We start from the raw sequence: 24,826 nt of genomic DNA, 5'->3' as shown, positions 1-24,826 counted from the left end.
ATCTTACATTGTTAAAGGTCTTTCAAATTGAACGTGTGTAAAGTTAATCTCTTTGAAGTCATTTCACTTTTAAAATAATTTTTGTATATTTGCTTGATTCTAGAATACACTCATCATAGATACCAGGATTTATTTGTTTTTGGCAAAAACAAGTTTCGTCTACAAAAGACTCATCATGATCAATGACACCTCGAATATAGATATCAGAAACGCAAAATAAAGTACGAAGTTGAAGAGAATTGAGGATAAAAAATTCAAAAAAGTTTTTTTTAGACAGCTAAACGTTATCTATTCCTGCGGTAGAAATTATATTTAGTCTTTCGAAACATTCAAAGTTTTGTAAACTTATTTATAGTTTTAAACCCTTCATCGATAAGTCATGTCAACACAGACGTTTTACAATCGGCATTGCCTAATGGTTTAAGACATATTCAAAGAAGTATCAAACTTCAACGGCTTGAAAATCAGTCCGTTTAATTTCTGTCCTGTTCGACGACTTTTTGAATTCGTATTTAATACTATATTATTTTATTTAAAGATTTAATACTATTTAAATATGCGTTTGCTGGTGAAGTATGTACGTATACCTATATGGACACCAATACTAAAGAAAGGTTTGCCAACCGCTATTGTACCACAGGCTGTTGTGGGAGTTATGGAGGTTTCATCTGTTGTGTGAGGAATACATACTACAAGTATTTACGAGATGAAAGACGACAACCAGCTGGTACAAATGTGTATGTAAATACATAAATATGATAGTTAGTACAATATGGAGATAATAAGGGGCGACCGTGCACTTGAAGTTCGGGAGGGGTTTGATAATCTTTGTTTTTTTTATGAAAAAATCGTTTTCACCATTTGTAAGTTCCGCTTAGTCTTTTAGCGTGACAATTGATTTATTTTTTTTCATTTGTGCTCATTTATTTCCTGCATTTTGAGTGCAAAATATTCAATTTTATCCTGTTTTTACATTAAATAACCACTTTGTATATAATAAAAAAGACACTTTGTTTCAAAAAGGTTGAATACCACAGGCACTCGTCTCAGATCCCCCCACCCCCCTGTATACCTTTATATAACACAGACACTCGTCTCGGAATTTTTTTCCCTGTATACCTTTATATAACACAGGCACTGGTCTCAGAAAAAAATTTCATGTATACCTTTATAGTGTTATATAAAGGTATGCAGGATTTTTTTTTCTGAAATGAGTGCCTGTGTTATATAAAGGTATATCAATACGATATTATTAATCAGAAACAACTACATTTCATTCTTTTCTTAGTAAATGTAATTCAAGTATTTTTCTATTTGTTTAAATTGCGCGAAAGGATCAATGAATCTCATGGATGCACATTTAAAAATAATGAACACCGTATACTAATACCATACATTCGTTATTAACATTTTTTTTATTCGAGCGTCATTGATGAGTCTTTTGTAGACAAAACGTGCGTCAGGCTTAAATATAAAATTTCAATACTGGTATCTATGATGAGTTTATTTCGTACAACAGTATATTAGGTTAAGAGTACAAACTTTGAAGTTTATATTTAGCATGAAAAGAATGTATGAAATGATATGCATAAGGATACTTTGAACCTATCTCTACTTCAGATCTATAGAAGCTGTAGCTGCCATTGTGACTGGTAGTGTTGTTGGATTATTGGTTTTTATTGGAATTGGAGTGGTATTATATATAGAATACACAAGAAGAATAATATGTGTCAAACGTAAGAAAGCACCGGTGCTGGAAGATACGAGTGAGTAATTTCTGTAACCTTCCATCAATGATATAGCGAAACTATATAATCACAGCATTTTAGTTCTTTCAATTATAAGAAACATTCCATTGGGATTCATATGACACTGACCACAGTCAGAAAGCAAAACAGGGGGCAAAAAAATTATCCGAGACGGTCTTTTTGTAAAAAAATCAAGAACTTCTGACCATACGTTTGTTTTAAAAACCCTGATCGACAAATACATAAAAAAAGGTGGAAAACTATTTGCTTGCTTTGTCGACCTTAAAAAAGCATTTGACACTGTTATGCATGCAGGCAAAAATATATACTTTTAAAACTAAATATAACAGGCAAATTTTCTTCTATTATCAAAGATATGTTTAGTAAAAATAAAAAATGAATTAACCCCTATCTTTAGATCTTTTATAGGAGTTAGACAGGGCGATGTATTAAGCCCCAATATTTTAAATTTTTTATAAATGATATGCCACAAACTTTTTCATCATATACTGACCCTGTTGATCTAAATGACAACAACATTGATTGTCTTATGTATGCAGATAACATTGTTATTTTTTCTGAAACACAAGATGGTGTACAAGAGAGAATGGATAGGTTAAATTATATTGCTTAAAATGGTGTTTAAATGTAAACCTTAATAATAGTTTTAACAAAACTGGAAAACATGTTGATTGCCAAGTGTATTTAAATGGACAACGGCTTCAAAGTGTAAAATGTTTTAAGTACCTAGGAATTACTTTTGTATCTATTGGTAAGTTTACACAGTGTAAATATGAGCTATACAAGAAATCTATGAACGCTTGCTTTGGATTACAACAATCGGCCTAGCATCATCAAATCATAGTGTCTTAACTTTAATTCACCACTATGACCATACAATTAAACCTATTTAAATGTATGGCAGTGAAATATGGGGAATGTTTTCAACCACTTCAGTTACATGTAAGTAGAAGAACGATTACATTTTAGAAAAAAGTTTATTCAAAAGACATATCTGAAAAGTCACACGCAAAATTCATGAAGTATATTCTTGGGGTCAACAGAAAAGCAAGTAATTTTGCAGATTTCCTGTATATTTTTCAATTTTATTAGCAGTGCTAAAAGAGGGACGAAAGATACCAGAGGGACAGTCAATTTCATAAATCGAAAATAAACTGACAACGCCATGGCTAAAAATGAAAAGGACAAACAGACAAACAATAGTACACATGACACAACATACAAAACTAAAGAATTAACAACACAAACCCCAGCAAAAACTAGGGGTGATCTCAGGTGCTCCAGAAGGGTAAGCAGATCCTGCTCTACATGTGGCACCCGTCGTGTTGCTTATGAGATATCAAATCCGGTAAATAGTCTAATTCGGTAGGTCACATTTATGAAAGGGAAGGGGATTGTAGTTACGACGTAAGGAAAATATCCGATATCATTTGCGAAACGGTTATTCCATAACGGTCAACCAGCTCGTAATGGCGTCCGTAAAATTTACGAAGAGATGATTTCAACTTCACTATTTGGAACTCTTGATTTAATTGCTTCCTTGTGAGCAACAACCTTCTATCAAGAAAATCATGATAGGAAATGAAAGCACGGGAATATCGTATCAATTGGTAGATATATACACCGTTTGCAGGTGCTGCTGGAATGATGCTACTTAGAAATGGAAAGTTAACAATTGGAAAGCTAAAATCATCTCTTTTGTCGTAAAGATTTGTTTTCAATCGACCCTCATTGTCAATTTCTAGATGTAATTCAAGATATGAGGCCGACTTAACTATATCTGTTGTATCCTTTATCTCGAATTCAACGGGATAGAGGCATTCGACATTCGACATAGTCACAAAATTTTGAATTATTTAGTGTAAGAACATCATTTATATAGCGGAAAGTTAAGTTAAAGGATATTGCTAACTTCTTATCTTTCTTCCTAAGAAGTTCCTGTCATAATAATAAAGAAACAAGTCGGCAAGAAGAGGGGCGCAATTCGTTCCCATTGGAATGCCGATTGTCTGTTGAAAAACACGTCCTCCGAACGTAACAAATATGTTGTCAATCAAAAATCAAGCATCTTGATAATGTCAGTTTCAGAGAATATTTTGTTTGAATCAGAGTGATCTTTTACAAAGTAAGATTTATCCCTTCCCAAGACAAGATACTTGTATCTTCGTTGGCCATTCTTTTTTTATAAAACAAAGCACTACCAACTCTTTCAATTTATCTTTTAGTTTGGAATTTGGAATACTTGTATACAGTGTAGAAAGGTCAAATGTTTTAACACTAATACAAGATAAAAGAGAGTTAGATTGTGTGTACTCCACAAGATCTTTGGAATTTTTAAGTATCCACACCTGGTTCACGCCACCTCTAGAATAGGCAGTCTCACAATAACTTTGAAGCCCGTATTTCATTGCTGATAAAATAGATGTTAATAATTTACAAAGAGGTTTCGTGGAGCACTTGGAAGACCTAAATATGCTCATAGGTTATAGAAAACAAAGGATGTTTTATTATATGATGCATAAATTTGTAATAAAAAGTGACATGCAAACAATATTACTACATGGTTTTCTAGTATTGAGTTTTTAATGACAGAACTTAAATGTAAGTGTTGGCCGTTTATGTACTATAGTAAAGAATAAATTATGTACAAGTTTTCGAAATCATTGGAGAAAATACTGTTGAATCGGGTAGAGGTAAACTCATGACTTATTTTTCAATCAAATTTTTTTTTGGTACAGAAAAATATCTACAATTAAGAGTATTAAAAGATAGACAAGCACTGTGCAAGATCAGAATAAATGCACACCCACTAAAAGTAGAGACGGATAAATAAGCAAAAAAATATATAGATAAATCACAAAGATTATGTAAAAAATGCACCTTAGATAAAGTTGAAGACGAAACACATTTTATATGTCAATGTCCCCTTTATAACTTTTTAAGAAAAGAATTTCATGATAATATCTTAATAGGTTGTAAAAATTTTGAAAAGTTAAGCACAAGTGCCAAATTTAATTGGCTTTTTATTCAAGAAAACCTAGAGGTATTGAAAAGTATTGCAATTTATATTAATAAATGGTTTGAACTGAGAAAGCTATCAATATAGTACAGATATTGTTTTATTAACACGTTGATATTTGCCTGTTAATATTAGATATAATTGTTATGCCGTTTTTAATATGTGTGTGGTTCTGATCTGGCTGTCGTTTAACATCTTGGAATTGAGATGATTATATTCATATTTATATATGATTTATATCAACATTATTGTGTCAATTATCAAAATCATTGTAATAAATTACCTTGTTATTCATTGGCCCTTTAATTAGAATAAAAATATCTCATCTTATTTATACATATGTTTTGTGTACATCAGCACATAAACGAATGACAGGAGTGTTTTCAATCTTTACAGATTCTACTAAGAAGCTATTGGTAAAAGAAAATCAGATTAAAAGAATATTGGTGGTTGAAAGAAACAAAGATGAAATTAATAGAAACAAATACATCGAAACGCACGATCTATGATGATACTGTTAGATAAGAATGATTTGATTGTTCAATTATTAAATTCACAATCAGATGATGTGAATGGACGATTCCAGAACCAAGACTAAGTAATGGAGAGTTAATGGGGTACCTGAGTCAACCAAATGATCATGCTTAGCTATACAAACAAGATATCTTGATCAGTGTATTGTTTTGTCATCTTAACTGTATAGTTACGCTTGAAACAGATCTAGTCTACATGACAAATATGTTGTATTAAAGAATATTTATTCAGAGACACATGTCTTTGGTCTTGTCGTCTGTGTTGTATCATAGACTATCAATGCATTTAATAGTGTTTTTTATTTGTATTTAAAATATCTAGCATATATAAATGAACTAAAATTTATCATATGATCTCAACAAAGCCCATACGTACCATGCACTGACTAACATTTACTGTTGAACGACTATTGGTTTGTCTGTTGAAGTCATATATCATTATGTATTGCTTATATAGTACTTTATTGTGTATTTTCATTGAAAATGTTGCTTCTCACATGTTCTATAATAATAGTTTTACTATGATGTTTATGTATCTAGCCTGACAAGGAGCCATGGTTCGTTGATAAAAATACATACTAGTGTCTATATAGGTTTGTTAAATTTATTATCAATTTGTCACATGGCGGGTTTGACGTATTATGTATGTTGATAGACACTTGTTTACTGTAGAAAAGTACATATGTTGCTCCTCTAGATGTCTTTTGTTTTGTTTTTGTCGTTAGCATGCTGTGTCAAGGACTATACCTCCATCTCCATATATATTAGTTAATGTAGATGATTGAAATGTTTATTTCTGTGAGCTGCGAATGAAAAAAAAATCTTTTAGATTTAAAATGATATATTTGACAGCAAGTTGTTCGAAATAAGGCATACATTTATTTTTGGCATTGCACAAGTCATGTCTTCTCTGACTGTTCATGACGTTAAAATACTAAATCCCTGGGATGTGTTTTAGTTGATTTTAGTCTCCGATGCATGATTTTGTTTATTATAAATTGTTTTTGGCTTTTAACTAGTTGTCAGTAACTGCGAGTACTCTCAAATCGTATTTTCTTGCTAATTCGACCTGTTGATACTGTTTATAATGCTTTTTTGTTATTTTATATTTATATGGATCTTGTCTATATACCAGCTTTGATTATTTGGAATAAATTTTAAGTTTCACTTCTTCTTACTACATTTGTATAAACTCCAAGATTTACCTGTATTTTTTTAAAACCGTTTTTTTTCTAAAGTGAATATTTTCGAAGGGTTAAATATTTTGCAGTGGTGACTTGCCATGGCTTTGTTTGGACTTGTTTGTTTGCTTTTTGGCCTTGAATGTTTGTCCCTAATATTTTATTAACTGTGCATCTGCATTAAGATATCGCAGATCAAATTTATTCGTTTATAGGGTATTAATGTACGTTTTTTGATTGAGTTAAGCCTGCCAATTGATATTTTATAGTGTGTTTTTTTATGTTGTGATGTTATGCTATTGTTTCAGAAAAAGGGAGAAGGTTTGGATCCATTAAAACGTTTAATCCCGCTGCAAATGTTTGCACCTGTCCTAAGTCAGGAATCTGATATACAGTATTTGTCGTTTGTTTATGTAATTTATACGTGTTTCTCGTTTCTCGTTTTTTAAATTTTATATAGATTAGACCGTTGGTTTTCCCGTTTGAATGGTTTTACACTAGTTATTTTGGGGCCCTTTATAGCTTGTTGTTCTGTGTGTGCCAAGGCTCCGTGTTGAAGGCCGTACATTGACCTATAATGGTTTACTTTTTTTTAAATTGTTATTTGGATGGAGAGTTGTCTCATTGGCACTCACACCACATCTTCCTATATCTATATAATAGGAGGGAGAATGATGCTATCCTCAATAATTAAAAAAAAATTAGATTTCATGTATACAGTTTACATTAATAAAATGAGGTATCAAAAGTCAATTTGATTGAACCCAAAACTGAAAAATAAAAGTTTTAAACTGTTAAACAATCTTATTTTGTTTCATTTAAAGTGTAAACTGGCTTGACAAAATTTCATGTCACTACTCAGTTCTATTTTCACAAACTACTCGTCGAAACTGGTAAAAGCATTGCGAAATAACAGATTTAAGTACCTCATCTGACTCGATAGGCCAGTGTGAGCTTTTCCCATCACTTGGTGTCCATGGTCTGTTAACTTTGAAAAACATCTTCTCTATGAAACTTTACTCTGGATCAAATTTAATCAAACTTGGCGACGATCATCATTTGGGTATCCAGTTTAAAATGTGTTGGATAACTCCGCCATCCAACCAACAAGGCCGACAGTTTTCTCGTTTGAATTGTTTTATATTGTCATTTCGGAGCCTTTTAAGGAGACTATGCGGTATGGGCTTTGCTTATTGTTGAAGGCAGAACGGAGACCTATAGTTGATAATTTATGTGTCATTTTAGTCTCTTGTAGACAGTTGTCTCATTGGCAATCATACCACTTCTTTTTTTTTTATATATAACTTGAAATAGAACATACATGATATGCAAGTTTTGTACCTCCAAAACCTCTACAATTAGACATAGTTTAGCAAAAGTAAATATCATCTGGTGAGAATAGCTTATTTGACCCTTTCTATCATGTGAGCTAAAAAGGATGTTACATGAATGCCTATAAGAACATAAAAAGACGGATATAAAATGGCGGTAATGTAAATATCTGTACGGCACTGCACGGCTTTCGACCGTGAAAAAAAATCATGAGGCCCCGTCATGACAAGATGTAAAACTATTAAAAAGAGAAAAAAAACTTAACTTACAAAAACAACAACGACAGACACCAAATATTGAAACAGAATGCATTGGGAATAAACATATTGCCTAGACATTAAATAAACAAAAACAAAAAAACAATAAAGACTGATCTAATAGAACTCGCAGTCACTGAAAGCTGGTTTAAGCCAACTCCAAATGATAAATAAAACGTAAGATTTATATCAGCATGCTTCAAATTCATTGTGTGTAAAGCCGTTATAGACAGTTTTCGAAAACATGCCATTGTGCAATACCAAACATTATTGTTTCGACAAGATGTATAACGATTGTGTTCACGAATGTACAAAATCCACACACCCAGTTTTATACTTATTCACCAAAAACAAAGTTAATGCTAGCACCGACGAAGACAATACCCATTGAGTAAAACAGTTTCAATCTGGAAACTAGAAAATTCGTCCAAACTTCCCCAAAATTATAAGTATCTATAAAAAATGTTTCCAATAAAGGAGTAATGTAACGTGTTGTACCTGAATGGATTTTATATCAACATTGCATTTGATAGCTCTACACAATTATACCAAACAATAGAGAGTAAATCTTATCGTCGTCATGGGTTTCAACTTCGCCACTTGGAATTCCTTCCTTATGAGCAGTAACATTTGTGATCATGTTGACATACTAGTAATCTCTGTTTAAAAAAATGTGTGATCAAATACATGTGAAAATACCGGATCGTTTTATATATCACTATGGATCAGATGAATGTAACAATCTTAGTCCTCTTGTTACACATACATAACTGTCCTCTTTCGTTAAAAAAGCAATAAATAAAGTTACTAGACTTATAATAACTAAGTTTTGAGAGAAGTGTTAAATAGATAAAGTTTCAGATGATAAAACAATTTACCATGCCATGATGCACAGTTTTTGAACAGTTAAACAGGATGATGCTATGTTACACAACATGGCCTGATATAAGCCCTATCCCTGAAATTGAGTGCAAAATTTAGTATGAAGGATGTCCTGATGGATTACGTGAGTGTTTATATACTGAATTCAAACTTGGTCCTGGGAGTTCCTTTTTATCTGTACAGTTCATACATTTTTTACTTTACTTATTTTGGACAAATAATTAGATTGTTGAAATATCCTGAACGAAGCGACGAATTTTACTGCTCCCGCCGATCCCAATCCTCATATATTTGAGATTCTAATATGAACATAAGTATTATATATTATATGTCGTCGAATATATGACTTTGTTGCGTAAGCGATATATCGCAAAGATTGACAACATTTTTTTGTGAAGTGTTTTTTTTTTAATCCGGTAGGGGATGTAAACAAACCACGAGTGACTAAGACTATCCTGACAAATTGCACGTATGTGAAACGTACCCAAAATACAGAAATCAATAAAAAATATTTGCACATATGGTAAGATTCAGTCTCTGACTCTGTAATGGTGACACAGTAACGGGTTTTGTGGTACTCCGGTCTTTATAACTTTATATTTTAAGCCGCCATCATCCTTTATCTTCTTGATAGCTGTAAGAATTATGGCACCTTATTCTAAAACGCAAACGGAGAATTAACAATTAGCCTAACAAGCAAAGTTCAAGCAAAAAATTGTAAACACATTCCACAGTAGGCAAATTCTTCTTCATTTTTTTCATGGTTAGACACATCAGTCCCATTCATCTTTGAATTATTCGTTGATAATCTGTCTCATGATAAATGCATGCATGTTAAATTGAGAAGGTTGTATACATATCCCCCATTCGGATTAATAAAAACCAACATCACAAAAAAAAAATGTTATCAATCTTAGCGGTATTACACTTACGCAACAAATAGCCATCAAAGGTACCAGAATTATAATTTAGTGCGCCAGACGCGCGTTTCGTCTACATAAGACTCATCAGTGACGCTCACATCAAAATATTTATAAAGCCAAACAAGTACAAAGTTGAAGAGCATAGAGGATCCAAAATTCCAAAAAGTTGTGCCAATTACGGCTAAGGTAATCTATGCTTGGGAAAGAAAATCCTTAGTTTTTCGAAAAATTCAAACTTTTGTAACAGGAAATTTATGAAAATGACCACATTATTGATATTCATGTCAACACCGAAGTGTTGACTACTGGCAAAACCATGTATTCGACGACATATTAATACTATTTATGTTCATCCTCCGGTTCTCAAATCTTATTCGTATGAATCTAAATTATGATCTTCCATACCAATATTATATAAATCAAAACAGCCATTAGAATCCTGTTATGAAAGATTAAACTGTTACGTAGTTAAAACGTACACTTTTAAGTTTATAATAGATTTTAAGTCTTTTCTCTGTGTTTGTTTGTGTTTTCTTTTAACTTTTGTCCTAAGTATTTCAAATTAAAATTAATGTGTTAAAACTTTCGAAATATTTTCTTAACTACACAAAATCTTATATGTAATATACATAGACTCTTGTGATATTAAGCTATCACTTGATGTTATAATGCAGAATTATGCAACACAGGTATGACATGCATGTATTTGGTTGTCAAGTATTTTTGTATGCTTATTGCGGCCTAGAAGAAAGTGATGATGAAAGGATATGTGATTTTTATTGCTGCATTACTATACGGTAAAACTAGTTAATTAATTGATAGTATACAATTATAGCCTTATGATGAGGTCGATGGTGTTTTTGTTTATTCGACACAAAATCTAATTGCGCCAATTACAGTTGTGAAAATGTATCAATTGCGCCTACGCCACCAGCTGGAATCATATTGCGCCTCATTTACCCTTATTATATTTGTTTACCTATATTTGACCTTGCCATTAAACCTATTATTTTGTTTGGTTCAGAGATGTGAGTATGTTCAAAACTGACGCTGTATCTTGCAAAAAACGAAGCTACAAATATACTTGAAAAAACATACCAGAATAATGTTGCAGATAAAATGAACTTAAAGTAATCTTTTGAACTTCTCTTGAACTGAATTTTAATGTGCGTATTGTTATGCGTTTACTTTTCTACATTGGTTAGAGGTATAGGGGGAGGGTTGAGATCTCACAAACATGTTTAACCCCGCCGCATTTTTGCGCCTGTCCCAAGTCAGGAGCCTCTGGCCTTTGTTAGTCTTGTATTATTTTAATTTTAGTTTCTTGTGTACAATTTGGAAATTAGTATGGCGTTCATTATCACTGGACTAGTATATATTTGTTTAGGGGCCAGCTGAAGGACGCCTCCGGGTGCGGGAATTTCTTGCTACATTGAAGACCTGTTGGTGACCCTCTGCTGTTGTTTTTATTTGGTCGGGTTGTTGTCTCTTTGACACATCCCCATTTCCATTCTCAATTTTATTAAAGTAATGTAAGCATATTTTAAAAGTACAGCAAATGTTGCTGTACAATTATAATTAGGAAGATTTCCTATATATTTTAATATTATTATATCTATGGTAAGTTATCTGCATAGATTACATCATTGTAACTCAAATTTATTGAAAGAAGCCTTTATATGTAACACATTATTTTTGAAAATCTTGAATTTAAGAAACATTTTATTGATTAATAGATAAAACAACTTATTATGAAAAAGTTTTAGACATTGTTTTTTTGAAAGCATGATATAATCATAAAGATAATGTTACTGGAAAGGTGGATACATATTTTTCACATAAAAGAAATTTCCAAATAGGAAATATTTTGACAAATATTAGGTCCGGTAAGGGCCGATTTTGGCCTCAAATTTCAGGTTCATCTGACGAAAGATTTTGTACACTTTTTAAACACGTAAGTGTTTATTTCAGTTGATTCAATTAGTTTATGTAAAAGATTTTAACTGATCGAGTCATTAAAAACGCTCCGATTCAAGCTTAAATAGGAAAAATCTATCAAATTAGCCATATTATGTCACTTTTCAGATGCTTTTTTTTGTCAAAAATGAAAATGGCCGCATCCGTGTTCATCCTCAACCTTTATTTATGTTATGTATTATCATCAAATACAGCTTACATTTTAATATAAAGAATGAACACAAATGCGGCCACTTTCATTTTAGACGGAAACCGTCTAAAATTTAACTATTAAAATGCTTTAACTGTGAAGATTTCAGTAATTTAGCATGAATTAATGATGCTAGTACCCAATATAAGTGCATTATATTGTCAAAAGCAGCCTATATTTATGTAGAAGAAGCATTCTACCTTTTTATAAATAACTTAAAGTTTACTTCTTAACAATTTTGTAAAACTTCTATATTTTGGGGCCAAAAAGGGGTCTTTATGGACGTACTCCTTTCGAATAAATGCCCACCAAATTACGAGTGAAAATGATTTCATGATTGCAAAACAGAAAAGGAAAAAACTAATAACATGACTTTTTAAAGTACAATAAAGAAAAAGAAATAGAAGTAGAAAAAGAAATAAAAGGAATGAACGCTCTAAATCAGTGATGGAAATTATGCCATTTGGCATTACAATAGATGAAATCATTTAAAAACTAGTTATCACAATCTATTTAGATTAATGATTTACATATGTGGTAAAATAAAAGTAATCACTGCATACCACTGCAATATCAATCAATATATACATCAGGATGTAAATTCTGTGACTTTTCAATCAAGATTTGCTAGGTAACTAAACTGTAGATGTTCGTCTTGATAACATTCATGTCAATAGGATGATTAATTCACTGCAAATTAATTGATAAAAGTTTAATACAATTATTATTCACCATTTTTGAAACCCCATAACAGGCAGTTTCGGAAAATATGAACTACCTTAGTAGTAATGATACAATTTGACTGTGATGTTTTCACTAATTGGTCGTATCTTTGGTATTATAAATGCTACACATATCGGTTTTTTCCGACTGAGTTCAGGTGTCAGACCACCAATAGAAAATCCCTATCTGTTCCACCAAATTTTGCAATTTTCACAGCTTTCTAATTATTTTACCTTAAGTTTAACTTCATAGAAACCAGGTATATCCTGAATTGTACATGTATCAGCTTTCTACATGCCAATTATCACCATACCTTTAAAGCCTTCTAACAGAATAACTGACCTTCGAACAGAGGTACTCCAAAATAACCTCTGGTTTTCTGGAAATCTTAGATTAGTATACTATGGATCGCATTAATCCTCAATTTTTAATGCAAACTCATAGACAAGTAAATTTTGGTTCAAAATGGTCTAGATATATTTCTCTTTCACCAAATTTGTTGGTTAGTTTAAGTAAACAAGGACATCAAAAGCACTATTTTGTGTCAGAGTAGGGCTCCTTATACATACGTTCTAAATTGGAGGGAGTAATTGGTGGTCTGACACCTACATCACATGCTTTAAATGAGTTTTGAATGTATTTAAAATCCTAGATATCGCCCAATGTGGCCTCAATAAGACGTAATATGGAATCTTTTTTCAGTTTTCTGGAATAAATTTAAATGTTTTTATCCAGAATCGGTCTTGTGGTCTATGATTTTAATGGTCAGTCGATTGAGATCTGCCTTAGTGTAGCCAACAGTCAACCGAGAGGAAGGTCTGACTTGCATTCATAGACGCTACGATGTTGTTCATCATTTGTGGAATGGCTATTCCCGCTCGCTAACGTACATTTACAATGAAGAAGATATATAAAATTCTGGTTATTCAGTATTGGTTTGCACGTCAGACATCGTTTGATTTCGCATCCCTTTCAAGAGCTCACAAACGAATAGCCTGAACTAGAATATAAATCAATTGTCATCAGCAGTCATTTACGGGTTTTTGACCTACGGAAAGCCAATATAGGTGTCTTAGGAAAAATTTTGGAAACTTTATGATGTTTTCAAATAATTCAAATTTTTGGATAACGGATAAAGTGTGATAACTTGTCAAATTTGGGATGATCAGTCATCTCAAACGGCACTCTTTTATTGATCTTCATGTTAGTGTTGTAAAATTGAACATTTTTGCCTAAACGGTTACTCGGATAATCTTTCATTCAATTACCGGTTAGCCGGTATAGTTTAATTGAGGTTGTAAAGACCTTATCTACAGTACTCTACATCTACAGTACTCTACAAATGCACGGTTTAATGATACGACTAATTGACGTGTATTTAGGAATCTGAATTCTTGACTTTGAGTAATCACAATTTAACTTATAATAATATAAAACTACCATATCTGCCATGACGATTGTAATCACTTCTTATTCAGAAGATAGATCTCTTCGTGATCTCGTCGAATTGACAAAGTCTGAAACCAATTATTGTTTCTCTTTCTCTGGGGTCTATGACGATTGTAATAAAAGAGGGACGAAAGATACCAAAGGGACAGTCAAACTCATAAATCTAAAACAAACTGACAACGCCATGGCTAAAAATGAAAAAGACAAACAGAAAAACAATAGTACACATGACACAACATAGAAAACTAAAGAATAAACAACACGAACCCCACCAAAAACTAGGGGTGATCTCAGGTGCTCCGGAAGGGTAAGCCGATCCTGCTCCACCTTTACATTCAGAAGATGGATCTTTTCTTGATCTCGTCTAATTGACAAAGTCTAAAACAAATGACTGTTTTTTGCTCTCTGGTGTCTCGGACAAATTTATGGAACTTTTGAATTTGAGATTATTAATCAAGGCAACAACGGTATACCACTATTCAATAGTCATAATTTGAAGAAGAAGAAAAATCCGGGTAACAAACTAAAACCGACGGAAGAACGTCAAGAGGAAAGCAACGGAACAGCAGAAACACTGAACTAAAACAAACGCCAACATACATTGAAACGGACAAATAATAGTTGATGATATTTGTCGTATTCCTGACTGGATACAGGACAATCTAAGAAAAGCTTAACCTCCCACTTTTATCGCATTATCACAAATACCGCTTAAATAAACACACTATGTGGTGACACAAATACAGTACAAACAAACACAAGAACACTCAGCATTGAGAAATACATAAATGTATAATATAAAAGTACTTTATAAAATATAAAAATTACAATCACAAAAATACTGAACTCCGAGCAAAATCCAAAACGGAAAGTCTCTAGTCAAATGGCGAAATCAAAATTCGCAAAAATGCACAGTCCTTACAGTCTCACAAAAGAAAAAAAAACATTCAAACATGACTATATCCTCCTCAGTCACAAGCTCGAACTGGTCTCTTCAGATAAATATCTGGGCATTATACTACAGACAAACTTAAAATGGTCAAAACATACCGACAGCATCATAGCTAATGGCAACCATTCTTTGGACTTCTTAAAAAGAAACTTTAAAACATCAAGTCAGAACATCACAACTCAAGCATATCTGACACTATTCCGTCCTAAACTGGAATATTCATGTTCAGTATGGGACCCTCACAAAGTTGAACAAATCTCCAAAATCGAGATGGTCCAAGGGCCAGATATGTCTGAAAAAGGTACCATAACATAAGTAGTATAAGTAGTTCAACAGACATGATAAACTCATTAAACTAGCTCACACTACTAGAAAGAAGACTACGCACAAGATTAATAAAGTTCTACAAAATAGTACATCAAATCGTAGAAATGCTATCTATTCTCCTTCTATCAGACAGTAGAACCCGCAAAAATCATAATTTCACTTTCAGACACATTTTAACAAAAAAAGATACTTCTCATATATGTTATGATGGTATGATACTAAACCCGTAACGGGAAGGATTGTGCCTGATATTCATATGATGAAGACATAATCTTTCAATCAGTTTAATTGAAGTCTGGAGCTGGCATGTCAGTTAACTGCTAGTAGTCTGTTGTTATTTATGTATTATTGTCATTTTATTTATTTTCTTTGGTTACATCTTAATTTTAATGTGCGCATTGTTATGCGTTTACTTTTCTACATTGGCTAGAGGTATAGTGGGATGGTTGAGATCCCATAAACATGTTTAACCCCACCGCAAGTCATGAGCCTTTGGCCTTTGTTAGTCTTGTATTATTTTTAATTTTAGTTTCTTGCATGTGTACAATTTGGAGTTAAGTATACCGTTCATTATCACTGCACTAGTATATATATATATTTGTTTAGGGGCCAGCTGAAGGACGCATCCGGGTGCGGGAATTACTCGCTGCATTGAAGACCTGTTGGTGACCTGCTGTTGTCCGTTCTATGGTCGGGTGGTTGTCTCTTTGACACATTTCCCATTTCCATTCTCAATTTTATTACATATACATTTTCATTTTTTCCATATACCATTACTCAGTGGAATTTATTGCCAATCCATACAGTCACTGTCATTACAGTCGACACTTTCAGAGAACAGATCACACCAGTTGTTCTCCACAAACTAATTTAACTTCTTATTAGCCTATGTACATAGTTTTAATAACAATTAAAAAAAAAAATTAACGTACTATTTATTTCCAATTATTTATGTGTTTTTGTAAATATATATAGGCCACGCTGCGCAAAACAGAAATAATCTTCAAATCAATGAAGGACTACTGAAAGCCTAAAGAAGAAGAATAGCACACTATTTAAATGCATAGCACACTAGTTAAATGAATAACACAAAGAAACCTTCTAATTCTCTTACTTTTTTGATTTGTAAAATCTGAATTATTATTTCCATACCAATATTATATAAATCATATCACCTATTAGAATCCTGCTATACATGATTACACTGTTACATAGTAAAAGCGTATATTTTAAGTTTTATAATAGATTTTAAGTTTCATCTCTGTTTTTGTTTGTGTTTTCTTTTAACTTTTGTCCTTAGTATTTCAAATTTTAATTAATTTGTTTTAAACTATCGAAATATATCCTAGACTACACAAAATCTCATATGTATAGACTCTTTGACATTAATTAATCTCCTGATGATAACATGCAGTAATATACAAGTCACGCAGGTATGACATATTTGTTTTGGTTTTTGGTTGTCAAGTGGTTTTGTATGCTTATTGCGACCTGGAAGAAAGTGATAATGATAGAATATGTGATTTTTATAGCTGCATTAATATACGGTAAAGCTAATAAATCTTTTAATATCATATAATTATAACCTTTCATGTTTTTGTTCCTATTAAAGTATATTAAGTTTTGGTTAACATCAAAGTCACTTTTTGTTGCCACATTTTTTTTATTCATTTTAAATAGTACACACAGAGAGACAAGAAAGAATAAGTTATGGTTCACAAATGTTCAAATCGCGCAAATCTATAGAAATCAGGTCGATAAACTGGAAGAAAATGTATGAACAATGAATGAACTCAATGCAAAATTTTAAAATCGTGTTCACGCTTCCAATTTTAGGTTTAATTCAAATAGTTAGGTTCCAGTGTTCCTGTTGAAGTTAATTCCACAAAAGAGTTTCGGACGTATAAATCTACAGAGAAGAAAAAGGTCAAATGTTTCACATAAGCAACATTCATGCCTAATGTTGTAAACCTAGAATTCCGAGCATCGACAATTAATAACTAAAATCCATCTTTGTAGAAAATTAAACACGATTTATCCACACTGTATGTATTATACAGACGTTACATAAAATATAAAACACACGGCAAACACTCCGACAGTTCATATAGTTATCAATGGTACCAGGATTATAATTTAATACGCCAGACGCGCGTTTCGTCTACATAAGACTCATCAGTGACGTTCAGATCAAAAAAGTTATAAAACCCGTTTTAGCTATCTTCGTAAACAGTCCTATCAAATCATCTATTTCCTCTCAGGTCACTAGCACACAACGTCACAATACGGGAAACAACATTGACAATGTATTGCGTAAGAAAATGACAGTGCTGATGATGATATTCCAACCAGAGTGGTTTTTTTTACTGACATGATTCAATTTTAGATTTGCAATTGACTAATTTAGTGAATTATTAAACTTTTTCCAAATTAAATTATAGTCTCCTTTGCACCGTTAGTTGATAAAGTTTGAAGGCTTTTATTTTCTTCTATTATATATTTAAATATATTCATGTATTGCCAAGTTCAAATTATTTTCGTCTATTGAAAGATGAATACTGCACGTGTTAAACGAATGCGGGGTTTGTCGGATTTAGCGATAAGGTTCGTTCGGTGTCTGCATACATAATGCTGACATGTGTTCAGCAATGGCTCCGTAGTGAATTTCAAACATTAACTTTGTTCTTTTGTAGTAAAAGAAACGAAGGGACATGACCTTGGAGTAGATTGTGTTGTTGCTATTCCAGAACAAAGTTTTATCCTCGACAGATTAAGTTGCCCAAATGTAAGATACATATTATTCATACAGGAAACGTGTTTCGTTGGAATTATTGAAATCCATTGAAGTATAAGAACCGGAATAGTTAAAGAGCTATATGATAAAAAAAGAACCTGAAAAATAGCTTAGATCAAGTTTGTCCGAGGAAGTTGAAACCTTTGTTTCTTTATGATTTAAAAAATTATAAATGGTCAATTTCATAACGGTTTGCTACATATCTTGTCTGTGTCGGAGCACTTACTACTGAGCTTATAATACCTTCGTCGACTGATAGTACTGATAAAAAATACTGTTGAAGCGCTTTCTTCATAAACCTTAATCAGGAAGTAATAGATAAAGAAATTATTTTCACGACTTGATATATTCATTTCAACGTTGATTTGATTTCATAACAAAATACAGCAAAATCTAATAAACAATGTCCTATAAAATCTTAATATTTCAAAAGAAGAATAAGCTGTTTGGATTTGGAGTCATGATGCAAATTTTTTTTTAATAATTTTTCGAAATTTATCATATTTTTCGAAATTTTTCATAATTTTTCGAAATTTATCATGCATATAATACTCCTTAAATTTCATTTGAATTTTAGCATGTCAAATGCTTGCAGTATTTATGATCTGATATACAATTATTTTTCTGTGAAATTGTGAAATGGATACGGGACTGTGTAAAAGAGACAACAACCCGATCAAAAAGCAGAAAACAGATCAAGACTAACAATGGGTCTTCAATTACAACATAGCGAGAAAATCACCCACCTGGAGGCAGGCTTCAGCGGCACCATAAACAAAAAAATATACTAGTTCAGAGAAAATGCACGTCACACTTTAAACTCCAAAACATATAGAAGGAACAAAATTAAAAAAAAAAAAAAAACCAACATACAAGACTAACAAAGGCCAATGGTTTCTAACTTGGGACAGGCACAATTACAATCCTTCAATATAACAGTAGAAAATAAACTCATCATAGGTACCAGGACTAAATTTTGTATATACGCCAGACGCGCGTTTCGTCTACAAAAGACTTATCAGTGACGCTTGAATCCAAAAAGTTAAAAGGGCCAAATAAAGTACGAAGTTGAAGAGCAGTACGGACCAACATGTCAATACTATATATTCCCTTTGTGAGTTGTCAAACTTTTATTTGAAATTAATAAAATATATAATGATGAAACATTGTTTGCAGAATACAGCAACACAGGATCGACTACAACAAGTTCGTGCATTGTTTGATTTTCATAACATTAATGCCTACATAATTACCATAGAGGATGTCCATATGGTATGTATATGCTTCAACTAATAGAAAAACAAAGGATATGGGGTTTCCATCCATCACACAAAATCAGTAAATGCACAAAAACAAAAATACAAAAAGCAAAGGAACAGCGCTTTTTTTGCTGTTCTTCATCCCAAAATTACAATGAAACCTGAACACGGAACAAAAGGCTATTTTAACACTATGCTGTGCTGCAGTGTTTTATAAAAACTTTAATAAAGATTCAATTGATTTTATGTACATATGAACAATAATTTGATAGTAATAACGTTAAGGTTAATCAGTATAAAATATTATTGATGTTCTACAACGTGACCTAGTACATGTTTTGGCTTGGGGTAAGAAATACGGGTGGTCATCGCGAAGTGGTCAGTTAATTAACAAGTATCGTTTTGATTGAACTTCCGGAATGACCACTGTTACGACACATTTACATACAGCTTTTAGCCTTTAAAATGTAAACAACTTTATTCCTAAATTTTTGGCCACGTTTGTAGAACTTTAAAAGGAACTGTCTTTTACAGACAGTTCAGATTGTAACTGATCAGTATTGGAACTTTGTTGAATTAAACCGCCTTTGTCAGTTCAATAGTTGTTTTTACCTGTGTATCTGGTTTATTGTTGGTGTGCTGTCTAACTTGACTTTTCGAGAGTCTAATACAATCACCTCACTGCAAGTTTAAGACGGCTCCTAGCATTGTAATATTGATTTGAACATAAGTAGACGATCGACAACTTTTAAGATGTCAAATACATAATCTGAGTGTTTAAATTTTACGCTGCATGTTTTCACGTTTAAATTTTAAAGTATTTTAAATCGTTAAATTACACGGAAGAATTGTACTAGACAGGATGCGAAAGCTTCGTAGTTAAAAAAAAATCTTTTTTATATTTACAACTCATTGTTATGTATTTCTTTGTCACAACCTAGATAAGATTGTCTTTCGCAAAAATATTAAAAGTTGATATTTGCCACTTTTTATGTATCTAAAGAAACGATAAAACTTTCATGTGATTTTTTCACAGCAATTCACGGCATCTTTGCATGATAGACGATTACAGGCAGTATCCGGATTTTCTGGCGTTATCGGTAAGAATGATGTAAGATGAGTTAGTGCAGGAAATCAAACGTTCATTTTGAATTTGACCTGATCCTTATTTTTTATCGATTTGTTGTCAATAATGTTAGAAGTCACCAAATCACTAAGTGCTTCAACAGCTGAACTCCACAATTAATAAAAATATAATATAAGTGCTTCTAAGCAAGAGAAAACTTGTGTCATGCATACCCATCATTTCTACTCGATGACCATTTCGCCACCATGAACAAAGGAAACTTTTGAGGTTTATTATACTGCTACGAATAAATGGCAAATATGGAGGACTCAATTATGTCTGTTTGTTTTGTTTACGCATCGTTGTCAATATAATGGAATTTGATGCGACTTTCATACAAGTGAGAGGTTTAGCTAGCTGTAAAACCCGGTTCAGTCCACCACTTTCTACATTAGAAAATCCCTGTTCCAAGTCAAGAATATGACAGTTAAATTTGATAGATACTTTTTGGGCTTCTTTGTTAAATATTTGTTTGTTTTTGTTCTAATTGAGATTGTGACACAGTGATGACTGCGGTACCCCTATTTTGACAATTTTACCTATTATGTCTGTTTTGTTCACGCATCGTTGTAAATATTATAGAATTTGATGCGACAATCATACAAGTGAGATGTTAAGCGCTATAAACTAGGTTCAATCTACCATTTTCTACATTTGAAAAAGCATGTACCAAGTCAGGAATATGATAGTTGTTGTCCATTCGTTTGATGTGTTTTGTCATTTGATTTTGCCATTTGATTAGGGACTTTCCATTTTAAATTTTCCTCGGAGTTCAGTATTTTTGTGATTTCACTTTTTGTTGTCAATTCGTTTGATGGGTTTTATCTGTTGATTTTGCCTTTTGATTAGGGATAAACTCATCATACATATCAGGATTAAATTTTGAATTTACGCCAGACGCGCGTTTCGTCTACAAAAGACTCACCAGTGACGCTCGAATCAAAAAAGTGAAAAAGGCAAAATAAAGTACAAAGTTGAAGAGCATTGAGGACCAAAATTCCTTACAGTTTTGCCAAATACAAGACATTACCATTTTGAATTTTCCTCGGAGTTCAGTATTTTTGATATTTTGTTTTTATAAAAATGCTAAAAAAAATGTTTTCATATAAACATGTGTTTCTATTATACTAACGGTATGCAATTTTCTGTTTAGAATCATACAATTTAAAACTGATCTTAGACGCATTCACAAATAATTTATGCAAGACTTAATTGGTTCAAGTCATAAGAAACGAGTGACCGGTGAAAAATAATGTTCTTCCAATTCTTGAACCAATGCATACAAACATCATAAACTTAGTCTTCTGTGCACGAATTTATATTTTTTTTCGTGTATATTTCGTATAATCGTCAATTTTTTTTCAATCGGTCAGTGTTGTTGTGAAAATATGGCAGGTAATTAAAGTTCGTGAAGCCGAAGTTTAACGATTGTCACCTGTCTGTCAACAATCGACAAAAAATCAACAAAAAAGCACGGAAATTGAGCACGTGTTTAACATGTAAATTCAGATAATAGTTTATTTTAAGGACATCCATGCGTATTGCGATCACCGGATTTTTATGAGATGGGTCACACTGAGGTCACTTTGCATACGGAAAATATGTCGGGGGAATTGCTTACTGGAAGGAAGCAATTAAAATAAAGTAAACTTCTTCTAAATATGAATAAATTAAAGAATTTTCTTCAGAAAAAAGTATATGTTCATAAGTTTTATTATGCAAACTATCCATTGAGTTATAAAAAAACATATGCATTATTTTTTTTTATTTGAGGTTTCATATGACTTTAAAGAATTAACACACAGTTGTCTCATTGGCAATCATACCACATTTTCTTCAATATAATTCAATTTTGGATGTAACTCGTCTTCTGATGGGTTGACGTCGTTTTTATTTACAGCTCATAGGCATAATTTTACGCGGGTTATTCAGTGTGCACCATATATTTTTTTATGTTATTTCTTCATAGACAGAAAAATATTACATTCTTTTCTTAAGTAAAGTGTTCAGTACATTTGCAACATCACTTGCATATATTTAGGTATCAATCTTATGATTTTTCAAGGCCGTAACTACCCTTGAGGCAAGTGAGGCAATTGCCTCACTAAAATTTCGACACTGATTTTTTTTTTACATATATATAAATATAATAGTCATTTGTTGTTCTGTCTCAACCTTAATTGCTATAACTTGTCATCATTCCTTTTAAACTATTAATTCTTCCTGGATATAACTCAGCATCTCAACGGGTGATGTTTCTCGATAACATTAACCTAGTAACGATAATTATCATGGATCTTTAGTTAAAAACAGGCTCTTGCAGAAAAAGGAAAAGCGACACTGAAGGTAAAGAAGGAATAATTCTAGTAAACTAGTTTTTTTTTGTGTGAACAGAGTCTGAGTATTGCATATAACTTCATTAGAACAATCCAAAAACGATAAGTAGACTGACAAATCAAGTACTGGTCTTCGGAAGGAGGCAGTCCTGTCTGCGTATTCATTTCTCCGTTTCACCAACTTTTGACAAATCAAGTACTGGGCATCGCAAGGAGGCAGTCCTATCTGCGTATTCATTTCACGAACTTTAATCTTTCTCTTTACAGATAAATAAAATATAAATAATATGAAACATGAATGCATGGATTAGTTTTTATCCATGTTTCTTTAACCTTAAAAATTGAAAGAATATCCCATATTCCAATTTGATATTATTGAGGAATGGTAGAACCTTTAACACAGGATTTTGTCTTTACTTATTCGGGACTACGGAATTTCGTTTCTTTATATTCGGGGTTTCGGAATCGGACACCCCCAACCCCTAACCACTAAATTTATAGATTCTGGAACTAAAATACCACCAACTATTTCCAGAAAGAATTTGAAATTACGGAACTACATGTAAACGTCAAAAACTCCATTCCAATTCCCCTGTACCCATATCATATATACTTACTCTATAGATAGAATCATATACATGTATAATATCTCATTCTATCCCTAGTTTGTCTACTCTTTGTCAGCATAAAAGCGAGTTTAATATTTTGTAACTGCGACTGTATGATGGTGCTTACAGAAAAGCTTAATTCCCTTTTGCAAATAAAAGCTGCTACCGAATTGCTGATGGAGAAGGAATTGGAAGAAGACATTGATCATTGTGTTGATGATAATGTGCTACCTTTAGAAACACAGACTGCCCTGAAACGACTGAAAACTTGGAAAAGAGCATGCATGTGTGGCGAGAGATTGTGCGGTCTTGCCATGCTCCATGTTCATCGCGATAAGGATATCAGCAGACCAAATTATGATTCTGAAACGATTTGACCGAACCGGACATAGAAAAATTTGGCAAACTCTTCTGAATCGATGTTTGTTCTATGTTCTGGCAGCAGACTCAAATCAGTGATATTTGGATGAGTATCTTACATATAAATTTAAATAAAGTTGTTAAAAATTTGGTGTTAGTAAAAGTCTTAAAATATGAAAAATTTATATAAAAAGTGTCCAAATTCAAAACATTATCAAACTCTCTAAAAATGCCTAGAATGCAGGATTTTGCACCATTCATTTCATACCCTCCAAAAAAAAATTTCGCCTCGCTTCGCTCGGCTCAATTATTTTGCCTCACTAAAATAAGATGCCTCGTTACGGCCTTGTTTTTATGAGGAGTATCTCTTTTTAAAAATAATAATGATTTGTTTGTAAGTATAAAAAATATCTGACTGTCTATCAATAAGGTCTCGGAGTTGTAACAAGGTCTACGGCAGCTCTTTGGACTGATGGAAGGACTTTTATACAAGCAACTGAGGAAGTGGACTGTGGTTGGGAGATCTACAGGAAAGGTAGAATAAATTATTTTATTTTACAAGTATTTTCCTATAAGTATGTCAATGTTGTTTTTTAATCAGTCTAGACACATTTTAAGTTTACAATCCCCTTAATAGACAACAATACAAAGCCTTAAACAACAAAAACAAAAGCACAATCCACAACCCTCTCCCCACAAGAATACAAGAATAAAAAATAAAGAAAGCGAGTGCCAATAAACATTTAAAATATACGAGATTTACTTACTTTTGGTGGAGTTTGAAATATACCGTGTCAACTGTTCCTTCCAAATGATATGCAGACATGGT

General features: G+C 32.4%; 1 protein-coding gene and 1 long non-coding RNA gene across 3 annotated transcripts in view; both read left to right on the top strand.

Annotated features, from left to right (window-relative positions):
- Positions 1-525: 525 nt before the first annotated feature.
- On the top strand, positions 526-5,649 carry LOC143048482 (uncharacterized). Its single transcript, XR_012969864.1, has 3 exons — positions 526-737; positions 1,621-1,766; positions 5,185-5,649. It is a non-coding gene; the product is annotated as an uncharacterized LOC143048482 (long non-coding RNA).
- A 4,920-nt stretch (positions 5,650-10,569) lies between these two features.
- LOC143048249 (xaa-Pro aminopeptidase ApepP-like) overlaps positions 10,570-24,826 on the top strand; it is a 33,196-nt gene continuing 18,939 nt past the window's right edge. Inside the window, exons 1-5 of one of the 2 annotated variants that reach the window (XM_076221821.1) lie at positions 10,570-10,693; positions 18,208-18,299; positions 19,485-19,580; positions 20,604-20,667; positions 24,428-24,532. In XM_076221821.1, coding sequence (XP_076077936.1) covers positions 10,651-10,693; positions 18,208-18,299; positions 19,485-19,580; positions 20,604-20,667; positions 24,428-24,532 — 400 coding nt within the window. In that variant the 5' untranslated portion in view covers positions 10,570-10,650. Of the gene's footprint in view, positions 10,694-16,921; positions 17,062-18,207; positions 18,300-19,484; positions 19,581-20,603; positions 20,668-24,427; positions 24,533-24,826 lie in introns of those variants that run through there. The other variant, XM_076221812.1, reaches the window with a different exon arrangement.

The sequence above is a fragment of the Mytilus galloprovincialis genome, chromosome 1 (genome assembly GCF_965363235.1).
Source record: "Mytilus galloprovincialis chromosome 1, xbMytGall1.hap1.1, whole genome shotgun sequence".
NCBI classification, from domain to species: Eukaryota; Metazoa; Mollusca; class Bivalvia; order Mytilida; family Mytilidae; genus Mytilus; species Mytilus galloprovincialis.
Note: the sequence above shows the minus strand (reverse complement) of the source record. Positions and strands in the feature narration are given on the sequence as shown.